Below are 24982 nucleotides of genomic sequence, written 5' to 3' on the forward strand. Positions count from 1 at the left end.
CGCCTATATGGCCTGAACGCTGGTAATCATCTTCTGTGATGATCACACTCCAATTCTACCCGGGAGGCGTGAATGACGCGGTAAACGGAAAAATCGAGCTGAAACTCTATTCCTAGGGCACCCTCTACACATGCCACAGGGAGCCATGGCAGTTGTAGAGCCATCGATATACGGATATGGAGGGCCCCCATTAACCACGCTGGTAGCCAACCTTGCGTGAGATCGGAACCTGTACTGTGGACGGTAGGATGTCAATGGTAATTGAGGTATGTAAACCGTTTTGTACTCAAACGGCTTAAAGCCTCTGTCCAAACGGTTCAGTCCGAGCTTTGGAAGCTGATCGAGCCCCGTTCGAACGAAGCGATTCTCACCAATTTGCTTCAGATGAATCCCGAGCGGAGTTCCAGTCCTTTGATCCATGCAATTTAAAGCTGCAGCATGCAAGCCACACCTTAAATACTCGGCGATCAGTAGATGTATTTGCAATCCCCGATTTGTTGGACTATACGGCTTTCTTGGTCCTTGACTAATGCAGGGAACGATGTATTGAGAGTTTTGAATGCTGCAGGAGAGGGTGCGAGAAGGCCACGGACAGCATATCGCGATTGAAGTTCCCATGCGAAGAGTGAATGGTCATCTGTTTTCTTTATGATTTCTTCTTGTAATCGAAGAAACGCTTTCTCTTGTCCCTCACCATACAACAAGGGCATATTAATGTCGAAAATACCCATGAGAGAGTAGGCCATATCTTCTGATCGAGTAGCATTCCTGGGCGCTGCCCAAGACATCTTTTGCGCTATGCTGAATTTGCTTAAGCTTTGTCCGGCAAGTGCATCCCGACTGATATTCGTAAGTTGTGGAAATCATGTCTTGCAACTTAATCTTGCTCCCAAGATGATGCCATGCATGATCAAAGAACTCTACCACGGTAGGAGCTATAAGTTCCTGTAAGGTCCATCCGCTCCTCCGGAAAGCCGGCTCCCAAGGCTGAAGTAACTGATCGACCCCGCTCTGATAATTTATCGAAACGGCGGACAGATACACGTAACATTTGGCCGAATTGCGGTACCAGCGATGCATAGAGTTGATGACCTCTTGCAACTCGGCGGAGTTTGATTTGTCAATGCAAAACCCGTCAACCCTACAGAACTCTCAGAGGCTATCGCAGCCTTGGCGAAATCGTAACTTTTCACGTTTTCAATTCCATGATTTATCCCTACACTGTTTTCTATTGCATTCGCGTGATGTTGAGAGGCGCAAGAGGAGCGACCTATTGCTGCTAAGCTACGTGGAGCCACTTTCTAAGGGTACCCTAGGTAATGGCTGGCGTGTGTCCAGTGCCCTGAAAAGGAAGACGGTCGCTGACGCGCCTTTTTATTTTGCTGTGTTAACCTGATGCCTTTAATACGTGCAGAAATGATGCGTGATGCCAAGCTGCATTAATACGCTTCCGATTAGTTTCCAAGGTCTCCACTTCCTCGGCGGGGTCCTCACCAACCTTGAAGCTTCCGCCGACCACAGCTTTCATTCCCAAACTATGTTCTGCAAGCACCACTCAACCCGCTGAGTTATTTACTACCTGACGGCTCTGAACGTGAACCCCGTTACTTATGGACGGTTCGTGCAGTAATACTGGTCTTTCCCCTGCAGACCTGCTCGACTTCGTATATCCTTCTTTCGAGAGTCTCGATGAGGACGTTTTAGTAACCAACATCACGGCGTATGGAGCAAGCCACGGCTTCAACCGCGAACCTCACATGAGCCTTAGGAGCTTGGATAGCGCCGACGTCCCTATGGCCTTCAGCCAGACTACAGGATACCTCAATGCCGTCCAGAATGTCTCTGGTATGATTATCTTGGGTGCTCTCAGCTTTACAAGTTTTGACCTCGCCCTAGATGCTCCTAGCACCGATTTTAATAGCGTGAACTCAACAATTCTAACGGAACAAAGCGAGCATAATAGAATACCTACATACCAAGATGCCGTCAGCGTGCCGAATACCGGCCACCCGGACTATAGCACGATCAACCAAGCTTTTCTTCCGGCCAGGTCCATGGAGAACATACACCTAACGCCTTTCCATCCGGGACACCTATGCAATCATGGCAAGATGAACACAGTGACCAATTCGGCGACACGCAGCGACATACCCTTCGAATATGAGCTCGAAAGTCTACTCGACTCTCAAATGATAGATGGTGCTCTAACTTTACACCAACAAACGACCGACCTCTGCCACGATAGCGGCCCGGGGATATCAGTTTGTCACGACGAAACCAATGCAATTGACTTCCTGCAAAACCTCAGTTACTTCCCCCAGTACTCGAAGTTCAGACACTTGGGTGAAACACAAGCGTATAATGAGCTGTTGGCTCCGACTGCTATTAGCATGGGTCATGCACAACACCAGCCTAATGGCCGAGCATCCGACGTTAGCATCTACACTGCACCTAGAACTATATTTGCAAACGACATTGTGGAGTTACCTGCAAAAGACACGGGACCCATACCTGCGGAGTCCTGTAGTTTACCCGCCCACAATCAGAAGAAGAAGGAGTGTAAGACAGGAAAGAATGGAGTGAAGGGAAGAGTCCGTGTGGAAAGAACCTTCGTTTGTGGAAAGACGAAAGGCGCGAATGCCGTCAGAAAGTACAGACACGACTCTCGGGAATGGAAGCAAATGTTTGATCAACACATAAACAGGCTGAAGCAAGGTGGACAAACCAGCGAAGAAATAGCCGTTGTGCTAACCATCATCCACGGTTTCACAACCTCGTAAGTGGCTCTTGTTCCTCTTGAAAGTATTTTGATGACGTTAAAGGTTGTAGGATGAGTAGAGTAAGCAAAGGGCCCCCAAAGCGACAGACGGATGCTCAGAAAGCACCATCCAACCGAGCAGCCCAGGCTCTGCCCAAGAAGACGATAACGATAGCAGACGCTATTTCCGACTTCCTGATGAAGCCGAGAGAGAGGGAAAAAGCACCTAACCGAGTACTAGAGCTTTCGTTCAAGGAGTACATACACCAAGAGAGGGCGTTCCACGCCCTGCATTCTTTCATCAACGGATCCTTCGATCTAAAAAGTGGAAGATGGACAGTTTCCGCTTTCAAGAGACTGGATGCATCGAGCCATCGCCATGGGTCCTGGTGGCTTCGAGAGGCCCGGTGCCGTAGCATGACCATGTTCGCTTTGAATTCGCTTTACGATCGCGTCAGTGCCTCGTTCCGCGAGCTCCTTGATCTTCAAGGGGTTGCTGAGCCCTGCGATCCCAGTATGCTGATATATTTCTGGCCGATTTGTCAAACACTCTTCGAAGTTCGGCTTCTTCGACAAAATCGCAAGAAATTCGTTCTCCTAAGGGCCTTCTGGGTGAACCTCAGAAAAGAATTTGCTCGAGCCGCAGGCGGTCATCCGTTCGTCCAGTTCTTAGACTCGTTGATGATGGTTCTGAATACGTCGCCCGAGCACATTCGACCAACAGTGGGTCTGGCGTACTGGAAAACCATTCACATGCTTGACAGTTTCCTTCGACCTGAATCAGCAGATCACCCGGTGATACTTCGGATGGGATCACATTGCAGCAATAACTGGAAGACTCGCTTCCAACCACAAATTGAGCAACTTGAGCGCCGTTACCAAACGGATCTTCAGTCTCTGGAAGCTTCGAATTGTCTCGGAGTCAAACGGAGGATTTCCGTTCTACAGGACTATGTAGAAGCAATATCCAAGAGCGAATCCCATAACGACACTCTTATAACTCTCGCGACCCAACTTTGGGATCTAAGCGCAAAGGCATGTAACGAAGGTGCGAAAATGCAGAAGCTCCAATGGACGCACGTGACTGAAGCCTTGGCTTCTTCCGCCGACCGCCTCGCCATCCACTACTTCGAGGGTGGGAGAAAACATAACGAGCACGATCTCAGCTGTGGCTTATGGTATATGAACGAAGCCATCGAGATCCTACGTTTTGGAGACCTGCTGTGCCAGCACCAAGCGCTTTGTCTTTCAGGTCGACTGAAGAATCTGTTCAAAGGGAAGACAAGAGGTGTGGCGGCTGCAGGAGAGAGATTCCGATGGTCGGCAATATTGGATGTGATTCCTAGGATCAAACTCGTAGCTCAAGATCCCCGAGGCGTCATAACTGGTACCTCGCGACGAACCCGTTTGCGCCGGAAGAAAATAGCTTGGCGGGAGTCTTTCTACTCTTACTTTCCGACAGTGTGAGTAATTCCTGGATTTGATCAACCGTCCTCGTGTACCTCCTACGTCGGTCAGTTGCCCGTGATGTCAACACTGAGACCGGGTGGAAGGCTCTCAGCCTGATCTTTCGAAGTCTACGGCGACTTGCATGGATTGGCCACCCCCTCCCTTGTCAGGCTCGCGCGGTTCCTCACACCCCAAATTGCACTGAAAACGAATTTCCTTACCAACCACGACCAATAAAATAAATATTAACGAAGCTGAATTATTGCCTTATATGCTAGACATCTATCTCTGCCCTTTAAATATTTGGTTCTGCCGTGCCCGTCTTGGCGTTTTTGTAGCGGATTTCCACCAAAATCTTCATTTTGCAGTGCATCCTACCACCTACTACTAAAGGAAGATCCAAAAACATGCTGGATTACTGCCTTGTATAAGAGAAACCTATCTCCGTCCTGGAAACCATTATTGAGACTGTTTAATGGGCGAGTAATCTAGGTAGGTTTTGCTCAAGAAAGGTTGGTGAGGGTCGGTCACGAAAAATGACAGGGGGGGCATTACACATTTCGCCCAGCACTCTAAGCACCGGAGAAGGTGAGTGGCCGATCCTAAGTTTCCATTCACCTTGTGCATTAGCCCCATGTTCTTGCACCACAGCCGAAGAAGGTGAGTGGCCGATCCTAAGTTTCCATTCACCTTGTGCATTAGCCCCATGTTCTTGCACCACAGCCGAAGAAGGTTGATTGGTCGATCCTAAGTTTCCTTTCGCTCCATGCATGAGAACTTCCCACATCTCGATTTCGGCAGAATGAGCAGCGCGAATAGCGACATGGTTCTAGTCTGAAGGATTGCGCCCCGTCGACGTTGACTGCGGAACCTTGCCAGTGGCACTTTCGTGTGTTCATCATTGTGGTCGGGCGATTTAGTACGTCCGCCATGGTCCAAAGTATCCTACGATTGCTAACATAAATAGAGCCCAGATCTCCAGCGTCCGGCTGTTCCCCAGAACAGCATTTGATCCCTCTCAAGTCATCATATGACATTCTGACCCTCTCTCCCGGCTCACCACCAGATAGTCTGACCCCTCGCTATCCACCTTATGATGTTCAACCTTGTACCTCTTTGGTTTGGACTGGCCCAAGGATTGCCTAAATCTACTTCGAAAGCGGACGATACACCGCCACCGATCGAAATGCACAAGACCATCGACCTTGTCGACCATCGCCAAATCGAATTGTTCGAGGCGTTGGAACGACTGAAGTCCCTCCAGGCTGCGAGCGATATCAAGACCCCTCAGTTAATTGTAGTTGGCGATCAGAGCAGTGGCAAGAGTTCCATTCTGGAAGCCCTTGCCCGATTTCATTTCCCGGTTCATGAGGAACTCTGCACCAGGTTTCCAACAAAGCTCATTCTTAAGAGGTCTGACAGGAAGCTCCTGAAAGTCCACTTTGACCTCAAGCTTGATTCACGAACCGATGAGGAGAACGCAAAACTGCAAAGTTTTGTCCAACATGTCGAGGCATCCAGCCGGTCCTACTGGGACGACCTGGGCGACCTGATGGTCAAAGCTGCTGATGCACTTGGTGTAAGTCCCCAGAAGCCACCAATACATCGACAAGACCGCTAAATCTCTGGTGTGCAGTCCACCAAAACATTCACCGAAGATGTCCTGGTCATTGAGAAACATGGCCCTGAATTGCCCATCCTGAGCTTGGTGGACTTGCCAGGTCTTTTCCGAGCCAATAGCGCTCAACAAAGCCGAGTAGATCGGGACACGGTTGAGCGGATCTTCAAGGAGCATATCAAAGAGCCAGCCAACCTGGTCCTGGTTGTTGTTACCGCTTCCATCACAGCTGTCAACCAAACCGTGGTAGAAGAGGTCCAAAAACTTGCGAGAAAGGATTACAAACTTCTCAACAGGTTGATTGCGGTCGTGACGCATCCAGACCTAGATGAAGACCGGCTAGCAGAGACCAAACGTGTTCTCACAGAGGAGCCACCGCTACTGGGTAACATGGAGCTACTTCACAAATGCCATGTCGTCCGAAACCAGACAAAGGCGGAGAGGATCACCGGTGAATCCCTCGACAATCGAGACCGCAAAGAAGCATTGTTTTTCAACGGTGACAACTGGCGGCATGTATCGAACGAACAGAAAGGCATCCACAGCCTCAGGGCTACCCTTAAAGACCTTTTCTGGACCCGCACGAAGGATGAGCTTCGAAAGACAATCATCCCAAAGATCAAGGGAAAGATTGTCGATATTGATGCATGCGTCAAAGCTGCTGATGCGTCTCGGTCGAATGACCACCAACGCCGGGACTATCTCTGCGATGTTGCGGAAGAGTTTGAACGACTGATAAGAGAAGGAGTCAAAGGGGAGTACGACGACAAGGGATGCAGAGAGTTACATCTCATTGGCGAGCGCGAGAAATGTCGACAATGCAGAGGGTTCTTCCCTGATCCTAGGCTCGGTCTCAATACGGACGATGGCCAACAGTATAAGCTTTGTAGCAATGTCCGCGCATTGAACAAGGTTTTCGCAGCGACAATGCGTCGGTTTGGTAGGACAAACATAATTGATCGTCAGGAAGGGAGCGAGCCGGGAGCCACGAATGTCGAAACCAACTCACAACACGACCTGAAAAGCCCAGGCCGAGCCCGCAAAGACAAGATCAACGAGTATTTCCTGTCAGCGGAAGTGCTAAGCCAGTACTACACATCCGAGGAACCAAAGTCCATTCCATGGAAGGATTACGAAGACATAGTTAATCAAGCAATGGCGCGCAACAAAGGCCGTGAACCAGATGGAGAACCGAATTGGATTGTGTACAGGGACCTCTTTCGCTATCAGTCCGCAGGCTGGGCTAAGATCGCAGAGAAACACGTGCGAGCTGTTTGTGAGGAGACCGAAAAATATCTCGCCCTTGCTCTGACGCGTGCTTGCCAGGACGAGAGCGTACGCCAAGCCATACAGGACAAGATCATCAGACCCAACTTCAAGATCCTGCAGAGAGAAGCCAATCGAACTTTGACCCATCTTCTCGAGTGCCATCGGACAGGAAACCCAGGATTCCTCGATAGCTTTGGTGATATTTTCACAGTACAGGAGCAGGCCAAGGATCTTGATCAGACACTGGATCTTTTTGGTTGGGGACACCTGGAGCAAAGACTCGGCAAGGACCTCATCAAGAATATCAAGCATGGCTTGGGCGTCTTGATATTGTCATCGATTAGCCCCGTCTCAGCCAAGGGCTACCTCGGGACGTTCGTCTTTAAGCACGCATACGACATTCTCTCGAAGCAGTTCAGCCTGTCTAATGACACAGATCAGAAAGATGCCGCCACCGACAAGGTCACTAAGCCTATTTTGGATTACGACCACGATTACAATGCGGCTGGCGTGATTGCGGGAGTTGAGAGCTACTACAAGGTATTTTTTCCCGGTATTCTTCTCATACCAACTTTCCCCTGTTCTACGACATTGCCCCACGTAATCCCAATCACTTCGGCAATCACTTTGGATAACCATCGATGTTATAGACCGCCATGATTGCCTTTGTAGGCTACGTCAACGCGCTCGTCATCGAGGCCGACATCCTGCGAGAGCTTGAAGGTCGCATCTTCAGCCAAAGGCTCATGCGCCACGAGAGCCAGACACTCATCAACGAAATAGCGGCTGAAGACGAAGATGAGGCCGAGAAGCGCAAGAAGAACAAGGGGGAGTTGGAATCCCTGAAAAGCATTTTGAAGACTTTAGAAGAGGGTTTGGCGGATAAGAAATAGCTTGGCAGTCGTATAGAGAGGTAGGTTTGGTGGGGAGGGGTGGAGATGTCACAAATTGCCCTGGTTACGACTTACGACGCTACGGTATTTTTCTTCTTTCCCTTGTGCACTGGTCATGACTCATAATATAACGGTCTCCTTTTTATTCCCTTGGTCAAGTGCTCTCCGTTCCTTTTCACTCCCCTACAGAGTCTGACGATAGTAAAACCGCTCTTTTCTTTCCTATCTCGGGTATTCTTTCTTACTATTCCTTACCAGGCGCGCATCCGAAAAGATTGCAAAATATCTTAGGACCGCACAGATTAGGAATGAACATGTCGTTCAACGTACTTTGATAAACTACCAGCCCAACCACTCTTTAAGTATGAAAATTACCGACCAACCAACATACGAGCTCCCCTTGGCTGGGGTATTGGCCAATATTGCACATGGTGAAATATAACTGGAGGAGCGCAGGTCACGAGATGGTTACACAGGCGGGAAATTCGGCACTTGAGCGAAGCCTAATCAACGATCACGCTTTGCATGCACGCCGCCTCACGACGAACCGCCTCACGCGATAGAGCTTGTTCTACTCACCCACCGTCCCTGTATATAGATGCCTCCCTTCAAGAGAGCTTAGGCGGTCTCCGCAGGCCGCCAAGTATGTGAGATTGTCTGTGGGGTCAGCCGCTCAATGAAGCTGCGAATAGCCTCATAAACGCGTGGCTGGCCTAGGGCGCTGCTCACGTGATTGACACCTACAGACGCTTCCGTGCCGCAAATGCAAGAAGCTTCAACTTCAACCGTGTGCTCTAACTCCAAGTTTTATAAAATAGCAAACATGGCTAGTCTAGAATGCTTGGACCCCCTTGTGTGAAGCAAAGAAAAAAGGCTTACTCCGCAGGTCATGTGAAGAGCCATGAGGACGAGCTGGTGCCCCACCAAAATGAGCCTCCGCAAAATCCTCCACTCCATCCCGGCGTCGTGATGCATAGTTAGATGTGTGGATCCACTTTATCTCGAACATGCACTACAACCACTTTTTTCTGGACATGCGGATCCACGTTATATTGGTAATCCACCTCCGGGTAACCAACTAATGCCACGCCTACAGCGCCTGCCCGCGTCCGGTGAACTAGCGCGGATATCAAGCCACAAAAGTCAGGTGCAAAAGAGGGGTAATCTCGAAAGTAACGCCTCATGGTACCGTGCTTTTAGCAGGTTCAGCTCAGCCTCGGTAAGATATAGTCTAAAAAGGAGCTTCCTCCGTTCTAATCCCCTCTAGTGTATCTGTGGCGTCAAATCCGCGCTAGTTCACCGGACGTGAGCAGGCGCTGTAGACATGAATTTGAAGAATAACCTCTTGTCTTATTGTTTATGCTTGCTAGCCCTTCACTCGTCAGCGATAATACGGTAACCCTTACGACCCGTCCCCTGTTACCAACCTTGAAAGCACTTGTTAGGAATAGGAGAGACAGATCGTTACACGGAACTGGAACTTAGGAAGTCTAGAACCGGGCTTTCCTAGGCCCAATACTGGGTTCCGATCTGGGACCGAACCCAGCCTTGCTCATTTTACACTGCCGCATACCCTTCTCAATGCAAAGATTCGGAAGTCCATCAGGAACGCCGATGAGTGTTGCGGAAATGCCAGGCTCCGGCTGCAGGCCCCAGAACCAAACCTTCCCCAAATTCCTGCAGAATACAGGGCGCAAACCCGGTTTCTACCTGCGTCTTTGCACTGCCACAAACTCAGGCGCTAACGGGCTGTTTGACTCACTGTACAACTCAACATTGTTTACTTATGATAGAAATACACGTATGCATATGTGTAACCGGAGTCTGCTTTTATTATTGCAGTATAGAATTCAGTAAGGGCCAATGGGATTGTACTAAGTAAACATAGAGAGGAACACCTCGACAAAATTCAGTTTCTAAAGCCCATCATTTCCGGCGGCAAATGCCTCTACTGTTGCAGGGCATTGTCAGTAAGGGTGGCATTCCTATGTGCAAACCGTGTCTACCCTGCCGAGTTCTCCGAGGCTTTGAAGCCTTAGCAAAACATCGAACGGAGCTGCGGAACTTACAAAGGCAGCAGCATCACGTGACAAAAGGTCAGGTGACGTGCTCTGCTTGATCTATCTTAACAAACAACAAAGCAAATAGAGCAAAGGTACATCGTATGAAGGGTGAAAGGATATATAATCTGGAGGAATCCATATCTTGCTTTCTCCCCTTCGTGCTCAACTTGTCTTTACAACCTCATGTTATTCGATCAAGAGCTCTCCACCATTACTGCGTCGTGCCTACTCAGTGGTGACTAGAAACTTCATGATCACTAATAATCTATACCCCGTAGGGCTTCCTTTGTTTGAAAACATGAATAGGGAGCCGACAATATTCTCTAGTATCTTTTCTTGAGTCACAAAAATATGCATTACCACATTACGCAAGATACTCAAAAGGTGGCTTCAATCTTGCTACATTATACTTAGGTTATCCGTCAAGGCACGCTCTGAAGATAGTAGAGTCTAAATAAAGAGAGAGTAGGGCTCGAAAGACAACGATCAGAGCAATTCAGCATTGTCCATCCTAGTTCCTAATAGCACCCCATAATGGAAACCACATGATCATAAATAGTTACTAGCGAGAAAAGGCATTCAAGCCAATCAATCATCAAAGCGAAATCATGGGGTTATAGCTACTATGACACTAGTCTTAGGACATGCGAAAGAACTTCGGCGAACGTACCTCAACCAGGGGGAGCATACGAGGCAGAGGTTCTACAGGTAGAACTTCCACAATCCACCGTTTTGGTGACGGTTGAGCTCTCGATTGTGCCATTGGTCCTCGTGACATACTTGGTAGTCGTAGTGGTGGTACACCTTGATATAAAGGTCAGCCAGCGGTTAATTTTCGAACGATTCAAACTAACATAACGCAGAAAGATGAATGCGGGAGATATTGTTCCTGATGGTATTTTCTTAGACTTTTTGAGGCGTTTCAAAAGCTGTCGTTTCAATATCGTACGTGCTGAGTGATGGTGGGAAAGTTTGCGTTCTGCGCACGCCAAGTGCTGTTATGATTCCAAAGAATCGGGATGCTATTAAGTGTCTACTTTGCCTTCTTATGTACTTCTGGAAGCTCTGCAGAGCCGCACAAAATTAGATCGGCGATAGGGTCACACGCGCTGATTGCTCTTCTCATTCAATCGTCTCGGGATATTGACGAAATCGCCGGAAGTGTCAATTCGATGCGAAGCCGGTGTGCCACCGCATCATTGTCACTAGAGAAGAAGAATAGTCTCAAGCTTCCCATAATAGGCTTTGATTTCTGCAGGTAGATATATGATAAGAGATCAGCCAATCGGTCTCATTCTTGTGCAACGTCGGGAAGGGAAAAACATGTGCGAAGGAGGCTGCGAGGTCACTTGCCAGGCTTACCATCACAAAGGATGAGACACCGAATCGCGGAGGCACGGCGCACCAGTGTCTCACTTTATTGGTCGGGCTCAAAACAGCGCGCAAAGCTTGGCGCGCAAAACCCTCCCCCAAACGCGCTCTTTCTGAACGAAGAATTTCCACATTGTGGACGGTAAGGGCTTTTGGTCTCTGTAATATATACCTTATATAGTTTTTACTCTAACCCTTAAGTTTTAGTCATTTAACTCGTAAGTTGGCTGCGTAAGATAGGTGTTTACCTAGGAAGTCAAGAATTTTATAATTGCGCTAAAATTTAGCGCAACGGTAAGCATGCTTGCTCCGCAGTGCGTGGCTTTCGGTTCGGCGTTCCTAGGCCGGCTTCGTCTTCGCTGTTCCTGCCCTTCGTAACGTCCTGAACGAAAACAAGAGTCTCTCCATGTCGTTATGGCTTCGACCGCCTCAGCCAGCACTACCGACATCCCAAAAGACGCAGAAGAGGCCTCCGTACTATCATCAATATCCCTTCAAAACCTGACCATCCTTGAAGCCTGGGATGCGGAGAACGATACCCCAGAATACATAACGTTCTACCATGTCACCAAAGATGAAGAGGTGTATTTCGGACAATCGACTAAGAAGAAGAGGGAAATGACCATCGAAGACTATCGAAACGCACTCTGTAGAATTGATGACAGCGAGATATATCCGGAGGTTCCAGCGGACACGAAGTTGAAAATCGCACATCATGATGCTGGCGAGCCTATCTACATCAAACGACCCGGACTTGAGAGTTATGAGACGACAAAAGGCACAGACTTTGCCCGAAACGCCCTCCTCGACGAAGTTCTCATCATGGAGCAAATCTCCCAGACGCCTCATCCCAACATCATTCGGTATCATGGCTGCTATACGAGACGAGGCCGAATTACCGCAATTGTTCTACAGAGACATGAATACACGTTAGTGCAGTACGCTCAGAACCCTGGCTTCAAGAACATCGACATTGACGAGTTCCTCAAGGCGCTCGAGTCTGCTGTTGCCTATCTGCATGCGATAGGCTTGGCACACAACGATATCAATCCTTACAACATCATGCTCAAAGAGAATGATGCGCCTGTCTTGATTGACTTTGGTTCTTGTCAACCCTTCGGGAGACAACTGCGGTCTGCCGGAACCCCAGGATGGTGCGCAGAACCTTTTTCCACATCAGAAAAGGAGCACGACATTTATCCTCTTCGGAAACTAAAGACTTGGTTGCTGAAACCGGAGTAGCTAAAGTGGTCAAAGCGAGTCCGACGAGTATCTTGGCATTTGGAAAGCTCGGTGATTGAGAGGGTTCCAAGGCTTCAAACAAGACCAGACCTGTGCCTGTAGATAGCTCAAGGCAGAATATCAGAATGAAGAAAATGAGCAAGGAGGTATGAACTCATGAAAACAAGAGCTATCCCATGGACGGCTGGTGTCCTACGCTCGGGACATATACAAGCTCCTGCAGGATGACCGGTCTGAGCTGCTCAAATCCAGGCGTACACTTCATCATACAGGGTATTCTATTGGCGGAGTCTTATCGATAACGTAGGATCCATATCAGCCGTCCATGAGACGATTTTGCGGAAGGCTTTGTTGGAAGCGGATTCTAGAGTTAGGGCGGATCACACCGCACCCATATTAGCTTAGACTCGTTTTTAGTCTCTTACAGCAACCCGAAAAGTGCTTTATATTAGCCTGTTATCAATTCCATATTTGTTAGTGTCTGAGGCTTGTGTCAGAGGCTGAACCTCGGATTCCTATGTGCACCGTAACCATTTCCTCTGGACATGTGGACCGCGTGATAGGCTGCTCCGCCGACTAGCAAGGATTTGTCATGCTCCATCCGTCTGTGTTTAGACTAATCCAGGGCTTGCGTACGCCTGTGCTTGAGGCATTGCTCTGTATGAAAGTAGTAGTAGCAGCGAGTCCCGCGACTGGGTAATGCGCGCTCAGTCAGGCTGAAATCTGAAAATGAAAAGAATCCGTCTCTTAAGGTACAAGGTAAAGAGACTGGAGGGAATAGCCGTGGTCACACGTGATTAGCCTTCCTCCAACTCCCTTCGTGAAGAGCATATCCAATCACCGTCCTCCAAACGCTTTCCTCGTCTCACGACCATCAGAGTGCAAATAGCCAGTTGTTTTAGTGTTTCTTCCGTTCGTAACGTTATATTCAGTCAGTGTTACAAGTACGGATAACGTGAAGCTTGGATAGCCACGTGACAGCCTCCTCAACCACATCAACCCCATCTCTTGCCATCGACACATGAACCATGGCCTCTCCTAACAACACACGCACTCTAGCCCTCACTCCCACAGATCCAACAAAGACCGGCTTCGCCGACCTCCCCGGCGAGCTCCGCAATGCCATCTACCACGCCATCGCCGCCTCTATCCCCGTCCAAATCACATTCAATGACGGCCGCACCCACCGGATCCCACTAACCGGCATCCACCCCCTCATAGACCGCGAGCTGGGGTCCATGTTCTTTTCCACCCCTCGCATCTTCCGCTTCTGCTACGCCAACCCCCGCCACAGCCACGGCATCCCCGCCGCCGCCAAGTTCCTCAAAAGCTGGGCATGCCGCCTGATGCTCCGCACAAAGTGCCCTCGGATCTTAGTATCATTAGAGCTACCTTGGCCAGCTGACGTTGGCTACAACAGCCTCATGGCGAAGCGGGCACAGTCGCATATCAAGTGGGGCGTCGAGCAGTATATCAACGAGGAGCATGCGCGGTTGCGGGATGGGGGCGAGGAGCGCGCGTGTCCGATTGCGCGGTGGAGGCGGCGGAAACCGATGTTTGAGAAGGTCTCGAAGCGGCTGTCGACGGTGTTTTGGAGCTGTGGGGGCGAGGCGCTCTGTGAGGCGCTTTGGGCGGCGTTGCCGGAGTGGGCGGAGGAGCAGACGTTGCATCTTGCGGTGGGGTTTAAGAGCTTTGAACGCGAAGAGCTGGTGTTTACGGTGCAGCAGACGAGTGTTCTGAGGCCTGGTTGCGGGTGGACAACGCCGTCGTGGACGCAGTAGTGGATGCAGGTTGACGGTAGATATTGACGATTTATCTATTATATGCTAGAGTCTGGCTCGTCAAACTGTAGTCAGAGACTACGCCTGTATCTACAAGCTCTTCTTTCATCGACATCGTTTCCGTCGTCTGCCATTACCCCCGCTCAACCAGCTCGGCAGACTTCAACCAAAGGCCATGCCTCCGTCCACCAAGACACCTTCATCCATGTCATTTCCATCATCCGCCATTACCACCACTCGACGTGTCTAAATTCTTGATACCAAGACCCATCCCGTACTCGAAATCCTCGCCGCAATCAACACCAGCCCGCCCGCCACAAGGGCCGAAGCACTCCACATCTGCGCATACAGATAGTTCCCCCCATGCGCCTGAATCAGCGCTCCAGCCAGCGGCGGCCCCGTCAACGATGCAACCCCCACAAAACTAAAACACATGCCCATCCGCGCGCCAGCTTTGGACATATCCTTCGTCAGCGAACTCAGCGCGCCGGGAAACAGGCCCTGGAAGCCCGCGATGAGCAAGCCGTAGAGGGACGCGAAGGCGTACAGCGCGGCCTGCGTGCGCACTGCTGCCCAGCAGTAGATGAGGATGGCGCCGATGAAGGGGAACGGGATGATGGTGTTCAGGGGGCCGAAGTTCCGGTCGGCGAAGTAGGCTGGGATGACGCGGCCGAAGAGCCCCAGGCCGTTCATTAAGAGGAGCATGTTGACCGAGGTGGAGTAGGATGCGCCTATTACGTCGATGGCATACGGTCCGACCTAGAGTTGAAGTTAGTTTCAAGTATCTTCAAACGACAGCGTGGATGATACACGTGATCATGGAGTTAGCTTACATAGTAGAAGACGTAAAACTGGCCCCAGATAGCCAGGAACACCGCAACGCAATACAGCGAGTACGTCGACTCGCGGAAAGCAGAAAAGTCGATCAGCGGACCACTTTTCGTAGGCGGTAACCGCGGGCGAAGCAACGCTGTCGTGAGACACCCGATGGCCACCATGATGAGCCCCATGACTCTGAGCACCCAGGCGAACCCGATCTTAGGGAGCAATTGCCGCACGATGGTCGGGTATATCATGCCGCCAGTCGCGGACCCGGACACCACAATCGCCACGGCCAGGATCCGGTTCTTTTGGAAGTAGGTCGTCACGAGCGACACAGCCGGGCAGAACTGCATGCCGCACCCGACGCCCGTCACGACGCCTTGGGCGAGGAAGAGCTGCCAGTACTGGGTGCACAGCGAGGTCATGAAGACGCCGAATGCCTCGATGAGCAGGCCGGCGATGAAGACGTGGTAGAAATACCCGGCATCCAGCGCGCGTCCTGAGACGGCGCCGACGAAGAAGTGGCCCAGGGTTTGCACGCTGCCAATCCACGATACGGCCGATGGTGCGAGGCCGAGCTCGGAGGTGTAGTAGGCTTGAAAGACACCAAACGAGGTTATCACCCCCCAGGTGTTGAAGACTACGAGGTGGCCCATGCATGCTTGCGTCCAGGCCTTCAGGCCGCCGTCGGGGGGAGGCCCGGGGTCTCTCGTCAACGCATTCGTGCGTGTGGTTAGGATCTTGCTGATCATGCCGGCCGTGGTCTCGTTCTTCAGTATGGTTGTGTGGGGGCTCTGTGTTCGCACGGCTTGGATCTCCTCATCGTCGTCGGCGTCAGAAACGTATTCTTCCTCGTCGCGGCTTTGATGACTTCCAGCTACTGATGTTGATTCTTCATACTTCTTCTTCTTCTCCGAAATCGGACCAGTTACGTATGTAGACTGCTCGTACTCCTTGTCGGCAATGGGGAGAGGGACAGACATGGCGAAGAGTTACTGTGGGAATAGATATTAGGGGCCATTGACCTTTGCAGACAGAGCAGAGTGGACTGGGTGAGAATTGACGGTTTCGAAGGATGGGAAAACGACAATTCGAGGTCCATGGGTAGATGCGAGTGTGAACGAAGGATCTCGGAAATTGACCGTGCGGGCATCGTGGGAAGTGCCTCTACGCCGATAGTGGGGGAGCGAGGTCTCGGAGTCATCCGTTATCCTTGGATCGCTGCGTTAGCTTGCAGCATAGGGCGCTGGCGGTGCGGTTGCGGCTTGTTGAGAGTCTTTTTTATCGGTTGTTGAAGCCAGCAAAGCCGTGCTATCCGTTCGGGGAGAAGACCGCGATCGGAGTGTTTAGTCCGTTAGAATAGAGTGGCCCCAACAACCTCAATAGTTTTCCGGTATACATGAGCATCTACACTTCTCCAAAGCTATTTAGTTCCCATGATTGTGCAAGGACCCTTACATGCTTTTAGTGGTTGCAAAACGTAATTAGGACCTAGGCTTTTCTTCGAATACCTAATAACAACATGCTTAATAAAGTAAAAGGTCCGTAGAAGTGAAAATGATAGAACTCTAGAGTTATTAGCAAAGCAGTTGATAATTTAAATTAATTTGGGAGATAGCCATGATAGGGATTCAGAATCGATAGGCAACATGCTTGCACAGTAAAAAAGTCTGAGAGATCGGACCATAGTTATTTCGATCAGTGACGTCCACTTGTTCATGCACACTGTCCACCTCTTCGTGCGCGACGCTAACTGTAACTGACGACCTTGACTGTGGATCCGCTATCGAAAGCACCTTTTCCAAGGTTCTCGGTCCGTCAGTCCACCATGATATATACCATGGCTATCCCCATGACTGGCGATATCGTACCATCCATCTCCTTCATCGCCATATGCTCTTTGGTATCATAATGAGCTACCAAGCTCACTGCCTCTCCAGGTCCCAGTGCTCCTGCGCTCAAGCAAGTCACCATTGACGACACGTGCGGCATACCCTTGATAGCCTCATTGCCGTCAATGTACCCAGCTGTCTCGCCGTAGCTAGCCGTAGAGTTACAGACAAGCTTGCCATCCTTGAGAATGTCGACATGCGTACCGCCATCGTGAAGATGCCCGCCTGTAAACACGATTATTCCGGCGATGTCACTTACCAATGGCTCCGATGCATACTCAAAAATGGCATTCTCGTAGCCAGGCACGTCGGAGCTTTTGTAGCAGCCCCCCACATCGAGCCACAGCATCGTAGTTTTCTTGAAATCGACAGGCACTCCCGGTATGTATTCAAACGTGATAGTGAGGATAGCTTCTCGAGCTTCGGGAGATCCGTTCATGAGCTCAACCAGGGTACTGAATTTAGTAGCTGGTGAGATGTAAAGACCCGTTTTATGAGCGCTTGAGGATATCAACGCGGTGTCCCGAGCAGTGTTGGAGAGCTTTGACTTGAAAGAAACTTACATATTGCCGGTGAGATCAACCGGTGTACGCTCATTTCCAGATGCAAAAATACGCGACACATTACTCATCGGACACGCCGGGTCAGGTTGGGTAGTGTCAAAAAGAACGGTGTGATGGAGCCACATGTCTGTGTCTGAGTTTGCATAAGACCCGTCTGGATACTCAAGCCCGGCCTATAGTAGTCAGCAACGTCATTTAGTGATGAAGAATAAGATGGATCGATCACATGCCTGGATAAAGGTAATCAAGCAATCAGTACATGGTTTCTCAACATTATTGAGAACCCATTGCTTCATTCCGCCACCTTCAGAGCTCGCTGGGACAAGAAACGGTCCCCATTTGATCGTTGTGCTCTGAGACCCATGCTCGCCAAATTGCTTCCCAACTTCGGTGCTTTTTGGAGTTTCTGTTATGGCCGGTTAGTCAAGGAACTTAGAGAGATCTACTCGCAGAGACTTGGATGTGTGAAATCCGCCTTTCTCGTTCTGGCATGGGTACATCGTGATGCTTACCCTTCCCAGCTAGTAGTACAGAAAAGACAAAAAAGATAGACAGTAGCGATAGAAATGCGGAGAGGATGAAGAGGGAAGGGCCCAAGTAAGCCTTGGCGTGAGATTTGAAGTCTTCATATTGGCGCTTTGAGGACGTCATTGCGTCCTAAACACTTCGCTTCTGAAAACATGCGCTCATCTAAAGCAGTAGTCGGCACCAGATTGATAGAAATACATGAGATAGAGAAGAAGACTGGCGATTAGGAAATCCGAGTCTAGCAACGTAAGCTTCACTAGTGCTGGACGGTTTAGCAGTGCATTCACGTCAGGGGTTGATTGCGGGGAGAATGTTAGCCTGGTCACCGACAGCTTACTCGCGTCTTGCGTCTTTCTCCACCTCCATTGCCGCGGCAAAACATGCTATCAACAGTACATGTAGTAGCTATGTCTACTAACAATCCTACATCCACTATGCCACCATGACTTCCCCGAAGGTTGAAACCCGATTGTCTACGTCCGAGCCAGTGAAGAAAGAGACGTTTGGGAACCTGGCACCATGGAGCGAGCCCGCCTGGTACAGTTCCCTCGCATCGCCTTACTATAATAAAAGCCACAAACGACTACGCGACGCGATACGCTCTTATTACGATGATAATGTTCTCCCTTACTCACTGGATTGGGAGGAGAAGGGCGACGCACCCCTCGAGGCCAGACTGAAATATGCCCGCTCCGGCTTCACATTCGCGGATGTACCAGCCAAATATCGGCCTGCCGACATACCGGGCCCAGCTGGAATACCTGTGGCACAATTAGACATCTTCCACCTGATGATTATGACGGATGAGGGAGCGAGGGTTGAAGGTGGTGTTGGGACTGCGTTGGCTGGCGCTTCCGTGATAGGAGCGCCTCCAATAATCTACCACGGTACCGAGGAACAGAAACAGAAATGGCTACCCGGTCTCTTCACCTTCGAAACGAGCTTCTCTCTAGGGATCACAGAACCATCGGGCGGCTCTGATGTTGCGAACATCCAGACCACTGCGAAGAAGACATCAGATGGGAAGTTCTACGTAGTGAACGGATACAAGAAGTGGATCACGGGAACACCTTGGGCAACACATATGACAACAGCGGTGCGGACCGGTGGCGATGGCATGAAGGGTATCTCAGTGATCGTAATCCCTGTCAACGCAAAAGGCTTTTCCTGGAAAAGAATACCAAACTCAGGCCAGAAGGCTGGTGGGGCTTCCTTCGTGGAGCTAGACGACTGTCTAGTCCCGGCCGAAAACCTAATTGGCAAAGAAAATGAAGGCTTCCGCATTATCATGACGAACTTCAACAAGGAACGGTTCATCATGTCTATTGCATGCAATCGCAAGGCGCGCACTTGTCTATCAACGTCTTTATCATATGCTCACAATCGCCATACCTTTGGGAAGCCATTAATCGCGAATCAAATCATCAGCTCCAAGCTCGCAACTCTTGCGCGTTACGTGGAAAGTCATTGGGCGTGGCTTGAACAGATCGCCTACCACATTCAGCAGTCGCCACTGGGCTGGCAAGATCCTGAAATCGCAGGACAGATTGCTCTGTCTAAAGTGCATGGAGGTCGCATCCTGGAGATGGCAAACAGAGAAGCCCAGCAGGTTCTTGGGGGCGCGGGATATCAAAAGGGAGGCCCAGGAGCATCTATCGAACAGATGAGCAGAGATCTAAGGATGATGGTAAGACACTGTTCAATCTCGACGTCACTGACACCACGCTAAACTTGTACAGGTCGTTGGAGGCGGTAGCGAAGAGATCATCGCTGATCTAGCTGTCAGGCAGGAAACTGCTCTCGCGAAGAAACGGGGTTGGAAACTGTAGTCATTCCAAATAATCTTCTTTCGGAACGTTCCTACGCTGTCTCTATCGTGATACAGGCTTTTCCTACTACGGTATATAGAGTGGACACTTCGAATATCCGGAGATGCAGTATTCTTAGACACTTTTGCTCGACTCACGATGCTTCTCGCTGCCAATCCATATCCCTAGCCGACTAATAAAGAAGCTCTAATTTGGACCCCTGGATATCTTGCCCGACTTCGGCAGCGAGAGTTGAACTCTCGGAGCCAGATCTGCACAGCTCACAGCGAAATGTCCTTTCTATCCAACGACTAAAGAACGACATTGAACAGTCAAAAAAAGAAGCAGTGGTTAACAAGATCAACTACAAAGCCGTCTTTGAGCCACGATTACTTTACTTCAAAGCCTCGGACATCTCAAGTCCTTTCCAAATAAGAACACCAATGCTCCGTAAATATCAAGTACAGAGCACCTCGCATGGCCGATGGGTCAGCCTAGGCTACTCTCTGTATCACATGTTTATTCTATAGCAGATAGGACGCAATCCAGACTCGTTAGTAGCCTCCATCAAGCCCTCACATGCAGCAGTATAACACTGCCATAACACCAAGCCCAAAACGGTCGATTAGTTGTGTCGCAGATCAACCAACTGCTGGTATAATCCCGTTGCATTGCTAAGGTAGATTTACTACTTTAATCTTCTTCGGAAACTCGTCGCTATCTATTCGCCCTTCCGGAAGCGGCCCTATTATCTCGGCTTTTTTGAGCCGGCATCATCCCCCAACCACAGTACTATCCCCTTGTCTTACATGCTAGTAACTGCCTTCCTTTTCAGTGTAAAACAGACTGACGCTGTGAGACGTATTCGACTTGTGAATTCCGCAGGTGGCCCATAGATATCCTGCACATCTACTATTTCCCAGCCCCCCTCCACTAGACTCTTTGTACTCCTTACAAACCGGCCCTTCTCTCCCCCTCCCTTCCAAAGCACCTCCACCCTCTCTCCCTCCCCATTCTGGAGCAGAGTAAACCGTTTCCGCATCGCCTCCACATGGTCCGGTACTTCTTCGCTCCACCCGCTCACATAATGCTCTTCGTAGTACAATTGAGGCCACCTGTCATATTCCATAATCAAACTCAGCTGAAGCTTGAGTCCCTGCTGCCCTAGGATCCGAAACACGGCGTCAATGGCCGGAGACACGTCATCGTATGCAAAATCGGGCCACGTCGCATCGTATACGGGGGGATAGATGCGCGTGTGCTGGTCTCTAGAATGCACTTTACGCATCCAGGAGCCAGGTATACGCGAGGATACTGTGCCGTCGGTGTCCTTTATGACGGGCGGGGGACGCGAGATGTCGGCCTCGATGGAGCGGAGACGGGCGCGGTTTTGGGGGCCGATGCAGTAGAGGAAGGAGTAGATGGCATCCCAGTACTCGATGCCGGTGTGGTCGGGGAAACCATAATGCTGAGGCTGTGTGGGGTGGTGCAAGTCGCCGAATTTGAAGGTGTTGTGGGCATAGAACAGGGATGCGGATTCTATGGCTATCGTCCTATTCACGTGCAAGAGACCAAGGGTGAGATGGGGATATTTCGAAGACCAAGAATGAGTTCGTGCGCGTTTGGCGGCATCTGGTGGATCTGGCGGTTCGGAGTAGACGATGATGGGAGAGGAGTCTATGAGAAGATGTTCGTAGATCATTTCTCGGACTTCGCGGGGGAGGTTCATGAAAGTTTCTGCGGGATATATTGCTAGGCCGAGGGGTTCACCGGCGCGGCGACGAATTCGGCAGACTTTGCGAGGCATTTGGAGGACCGGGACGAAGATGCTGGGAAGAGGATGATGGAAGGAAGATGATGAGAGGAAAACGATGAGAGGAAGATCATGGGAGAAAGATTCTGGGAGAAAGATGGTGGTAGAAAGAGACCTGAGAAAAAGCTGAGGTGGGCCCGAGCTAACATTGCTTCAGGTAAATGCATGAAATGGGGAGGCTCATCACGTGACTATCGGAACGATCACAGGGCTCTTGATAGCATAACTCCATGCCACTTTAGAAGATTATATGTATGTTTATAGCTCTTTATAAGGCTGCTACTTCCCCACATTTGGAAGAAGTCTGGTCTTGTTCCAAAAGCTAGAGATGCTCCACCTGGATCACGTGAGCAGCTTAAGGTGGAGAGTTCTGGAGGAACGTGCATTTTGGCTTTTATGCCAATCCCATCAAGCCAGTGATCTGCGTGCACTGTCTCCCATGCCTTTTGAGTCCTACATGACTGCAGCACACCTCTTTCAACCACACTCCCAACAAGTCGATTCGTGCCGTAGATATTCCCGGTTTTGCATACCCAAAACTTGGAACCCACGTTTTCGCTTCCAGCCGTAGGGAAACTAGGGACTCGCCCTACGTCACCGCGCGCATGGCTTATCGGCTGTCACCCACACTCTCTCTATCGTGCTTCAACTGTTGGCTGGAGCTTTCTAGGCTCCAGGGGTTGCGGGAGATAATCGTGTGGCTTTTGGAGGGGCAGCATGTGGGCCGTAAAGTTGGGCCGTCCCGGGGGCCCTAGTTATGACGGAGGGCCAAAAGTTTATAACTACATAAGCTACTTCAGTTCATCACCTCACTTCAACTAGTGCATCTGACTTCTTCTTTTGATACAAAGGTACCCTAGAGACTTACAATATTCTTCACTGCTCTCTTTCACTTTCCACTTCTTTAAGCTCAGATCATCTGCTATTCAAGATGGGCGACACAGGTAAACAAGCATTTCACTGTGCATGCGGAAAATGTTAACGCCTACAAGAGCAGAAGCCCACGCCGGGGAACAACACCATGTTCCAAGGCTTCGAATGGAATGTCCCCGCCGACGGGAAGCACTGGCAGCGTCTGATAGGCGCCATCCCCAAACTCGCGGCTGCCGGTGTCAACAACATCTGGCTGCCTCCCGGCTGCAAGGCCAGCAGCCCCAACGGCAACGGATACGACGTCTATGATCTTTACGATGTTGGAGAGTTCGACCAAAAGGGTGGCAAGGCGACGAAGTGGGGCACAAAAGAGGAGCTCTTGGAGTTGTCGAAGCTGGCAAAGGAACATGGCGTAGGCCTGTATTGGGATGCAGTGCTCAACCACAAAGCGGCCGCGGATCATACTGAGAAGTGTCGAGTCGTTGAGGTGGACGAGAATGGTATGCTTGATCTACTTGATTAGGAAATCTGGGCTCACGCTGCTCAGATCGAACGAAAGATGTCGGAGAGCCGTATGAAATCGAGGGCTGGCTTGGATTCGACTTCCCAGGCCGAGGGGACAAGTATAGTGCTCAGAAGTACCACTGGCAAGTCAAGTATGACCTAAAGTAGAGACGCCATCTAACTCGATATCAGGTATCACTTCTCGGGCACTGATTTCAACGCGGCGAACGACAAGAAGGCGATCTACAGGATCTTGGGCGACAACAAGGGATGGTCCGCCTCTGTAAGCGATGAGCAGGGCAATGCAGACTACATGATGTTTGCAGATCTCGATTACTCGCATCCAGAGGTTCAAGAGGACGTCAAGGTAGACCATCTCTCACACACGTACAAGGTCTCAAGCTGACTTGTCCAGAAATGGGGCGTCTGGGTCACCAAAGAATTCGGCCTCAAAGGCTTCCGCCTGGACGCCGTGCAGCATTTTTCCGAACGCTTCACCGGTGAATGGATCGAGAACCTCCGCGAGCAATGCGGCAAGGACATGTTCGTAGTCGGCGAGTACTGGACCGGCGAGACCAAGGCCTTGTCCGCCTGGCTTGAGAAGATGGACCACAAGTTCTCCCTCTACGACTCGCCCCTCCTATACAACTTCTCCCAAGCCTCCACCTCCGAGGGCGCCGACCTCCGCAAAATCTTCGACGACTCCCTCGTCCAATCTCAGCCCGTCAACTCCGTCGTAGGTTCTCCCCTCCCTTCATAACTTTCCTTACCTAACTTGATACCCAGACCGTCGTCATGAACCACGACACGCAGCCCGGGCAAACCGTCGCCACCCCCGTCGAAGGCTTCTTCAAGCCCCTCGCCTACTGCCTCACCCTCCTCCGGAAGGACGGCTACCCTTGCCCCTTCTACGGCGACCTCTACGGCATGAAAGGTGAGAACCCGGAGCCTCCATCCTGCGGCAACAAGCTCGCAGACATGATCCTCGTGCGCAAGCTCTACGCCTACGGCGAGCAGGACGACTACTGGGACGACGCTAACTGCATCGGGTGGGCGCGGCGCGGAACGTGGGACAAGCCGTTCGGCTTGGCTTGCGTGATGTCAAACACAGTGCCGGGCCAGATCCGCATGGCGGTGGGCGAGATGCACAAGGGGGAGGTGTGGACGGATTTACTGGAGTGGGAGAAGAACGAGGTTACGATTGATGAGGACGGGTATGGGCTGTTCCCGTGCGCGGGGATCAGCGTCTCGATCTGGGTGAATAAGGAGGCGGAAGGCCGCGAGAAGTTCCCGGTGAACTTCGACTCTAATATCTACAATGAGTAGGGCGCGGGCTGGGTTGGGTTGGCATCATGGCGTGGAGTTGGCGGCGTTTGGGACTCCTAGATGGGGGCTGGGTGGCTTGCTTCAAATTGGATTAGATCAGAGTTAAGATCTCGGGAATAGGGAATGGTTAATGACTGTTCAATCTTCATCTAATGATGTACATTCAGTGCGCTAAGTGAATCTGCAGAACATCACATGACGCAAGGCCCAGTGGAGCAAGCCTTGGAATTTCTTCATCATTGAAATATGTAAAGCACAAAGCACGCGGACGTGGTTTCAAGCACTTGCTGAAGTCCAACTTCTAATGTATTTTCTAGTAACGGGCGATCTAGGTGAGAAACAAGAACAAAGCTTTTATAGGTTGTGAATCGGACTATTCTACGAATTTATGTTAGCCGAGACTACGGCA

General features: G+C 50.5%; 10 protein-coding genes across 10 annotated transcripts; 6 read left to right on the top strand and 4 right to left on the bottom strand.

Annotated features, from left to right (window-relative positions):
* Positions 1-348: 348 nt before the first annotated feature.
* BDZ99DRAFT_542068 (uncharacterized protein) lies at positions 349-1385 on the bottom strand. The gene is made up of 2 exons (XM_033726756.1): positions 1194-1385; positions 349-1141 (listed from the first exon to the last, which is right to left on the bottom strand). Exons 1-2 carry the CDS (start codon positions 1205-1207, stop codon positions 712-714), a joined length of 444 nt encoding a protein of 147 aa, XP_033582955.1. The 5' UTR covers positions 1208-1385; the 3' UTR covers positions 349-711.
* Positions 1386-1831: 446 nt separating this feature from the next.
* BDZ99DRAFT_565876 (uncharacterized protein) lies at positions 1832-8435 on the top strand. The gene is made up of 7 exons (XM_033727523.1): positions 1832-1845; positions 1897-2776; positions 2830-4145; positions 5175-5315; positions 5368-5786; positions 5844-7634; positions 7745-8435. The coding sequence occupies exons 2-7, from the start codon at positions 2055-2057 to the stop codon at positions 7985-7987; spliced, it is 4632 nt and encodes a 1543-aa protein (XP_033582956.1). The 5' UTR covers positions 1832-1845; positions 1897-2054; the 3' UTR covers positions 7988-8435.
* Positions 8436-11048: 2613 nt separating this feature from the next.
* Positions 11049-11343, top strand: BDZ99DRAFT_457911 (uncharacterized protein). The gene has a single exon (XM_033718795.1). It carries the CDS (start codon positions 11070-11072, stop codon positions 11310-11312), a length of 243 nt encoding a protein of 80 aa, XP_033582957.1. The 5' UTR covers positions 11049-11069; the 3' UTR covers positions 11313-11343.
* A 453-nt stretch (positions 11344-11796) lies between these two features.
* BDZ99DRAFT_457913 (kinase-like protein) lies at positions 11797-13144 on the top strand. Its single transcript, XM_033718796.1, has one exon. It carries the CDS (start codon positions 11836-11838, stop codon positions 12661-12663), a length of 828 nt encoding a protein of 275 aa, XP_033582958.1. The 5' UTR covers positions 11797-11835; the 3' UTR covers positions 12664-13144.
* A 547-nt stretch (positions 13145-13691) lies between these two features.
* BDZ99DRAFT_514614 (uncharacterized protein) lies at positions 13692-14444 on the top strand (the record flags this gene model as incomplete). The annotated part of the gene is made up of 1 exon (XM_033724889.1): positions 13692-14444. One exon carries the CDS (start codon positions 13692-13694, stop codon positions 14442-14444), a length of 753 nt encoding a protein of 250 aa, XP_033582959.1.
* A 246-nt stretch (positions 14445-14690) lies between these two features.
* BDZ99DRAFT_484757 (MFS general substrate transporter) lies at positions 14691-16018 on the bottom strand (the record flags this gene model as incomplete). Its single annotated transcript, XM_033722664.1, has 2 exons — positions 14691-15203; positions 15278-16018. 2 exons carry the CDS (start codon positions 16016-16018, stop codon positions 14691-14693), a joined length of 1254 nt encoding a protein of 417 aa, XP_033582960.1.
* Positions 16019-16851: 833 nt separating this feature from the next.
* On the bottom strand, positions 16852-18452 carry BDZ99DRAFT_457914 (uncharacterized protein). Its single transcript, XM_033718797.1, has 4 exons — positions 18234-18452; positions 17952-18127; positions 17722-17894; positions 16852-17658 (listed from the first exon to the last, which is right to left on the bottom strand). Exons 1-4 carry the CDS (start codon positions 18370-18372, stop codon positions 17085-17087), a joined length of 1062 nt encoding a protein of 353 aa, XP_033582961.1. The 5' UTR covers positions 18373-18452; the 3' UTR covers positions 16852-17084.
* A 239-nt stretch (positions 18453-18691) lies between these two features.
* Positions 18692-20078, top strand: BDZ99DRAFT_376251 (acyl-CoA dehydrogenase NM domain-like protein; the record flags this gene model as incomplete). Its single annotated transcript, XM_033715016.1, has 2 exons — positions 18692-19936; positions 19989-20078. 2 exons carry the CDS (start codon positions 18692-18694, stop codon positions 20076-20078), a joined length of 1335 nt encoding a protein of 444 aa, XP_033582962.1.
* Positions 20079-20690: 612 nt separating this feature from the next.
* Positions 20691-21988, bottom strand: BDZ99DRAFT_457916 (uncharacterized protein). Its single transcript, XM_033718798.1, has one exon. It carries the CDS (start codon positions 21862-21864, stop codon positions 20863-20865), a length of 1002 nt encoding a protein of 333 aa, XP_033582963.1. The 5' UTR covers positions 21865-21988; the 3' UTR covers positions 20691-20862.
* A 395-nt stretch (positions 21989-22383) lies between these two features.
* Positions 22384-24730, top strand: BDZ99DRAFT_457917 (glucan 1,4-alpha-maltohexaosidase precursor). Its single transcript, XM_033718799.1, has 6 exons — positions 22384-22814; positions 22863-23243; positions 23291-23390; positions 23440-23614; positions 23663-23983; positions 24034-24730. The coding sequence occupies exons 1-6, from the start codon at positions 22802-22804 to the stop codon at positions 24571-24573; spliced, it is 1530 nt and encodes a 509-aa protein (XP_033582964.1). The 5' UTR covers positions 22384-22801; the 3' UTR covers positions 24574-24730.
* Positions 24731-24982: the final 252 nt, after the last annotated feature.

This window comes from Mytilinidion resinicola, assembly GCF_010093595.1.
Source record: "Mytilinidion resinicola strain CBS 304.34 unplaced genomic scaffold BDZ99scaffold_2, whole genome shotgun sequence".
Classification (NCBI taxonomy): Eukaryota; Fungi; Ascomycota; class Dothideomycetes; order Mytilinidiales; family Mytilinidiaceae; genus Mytilinidion; species Mytilinidion resinicola.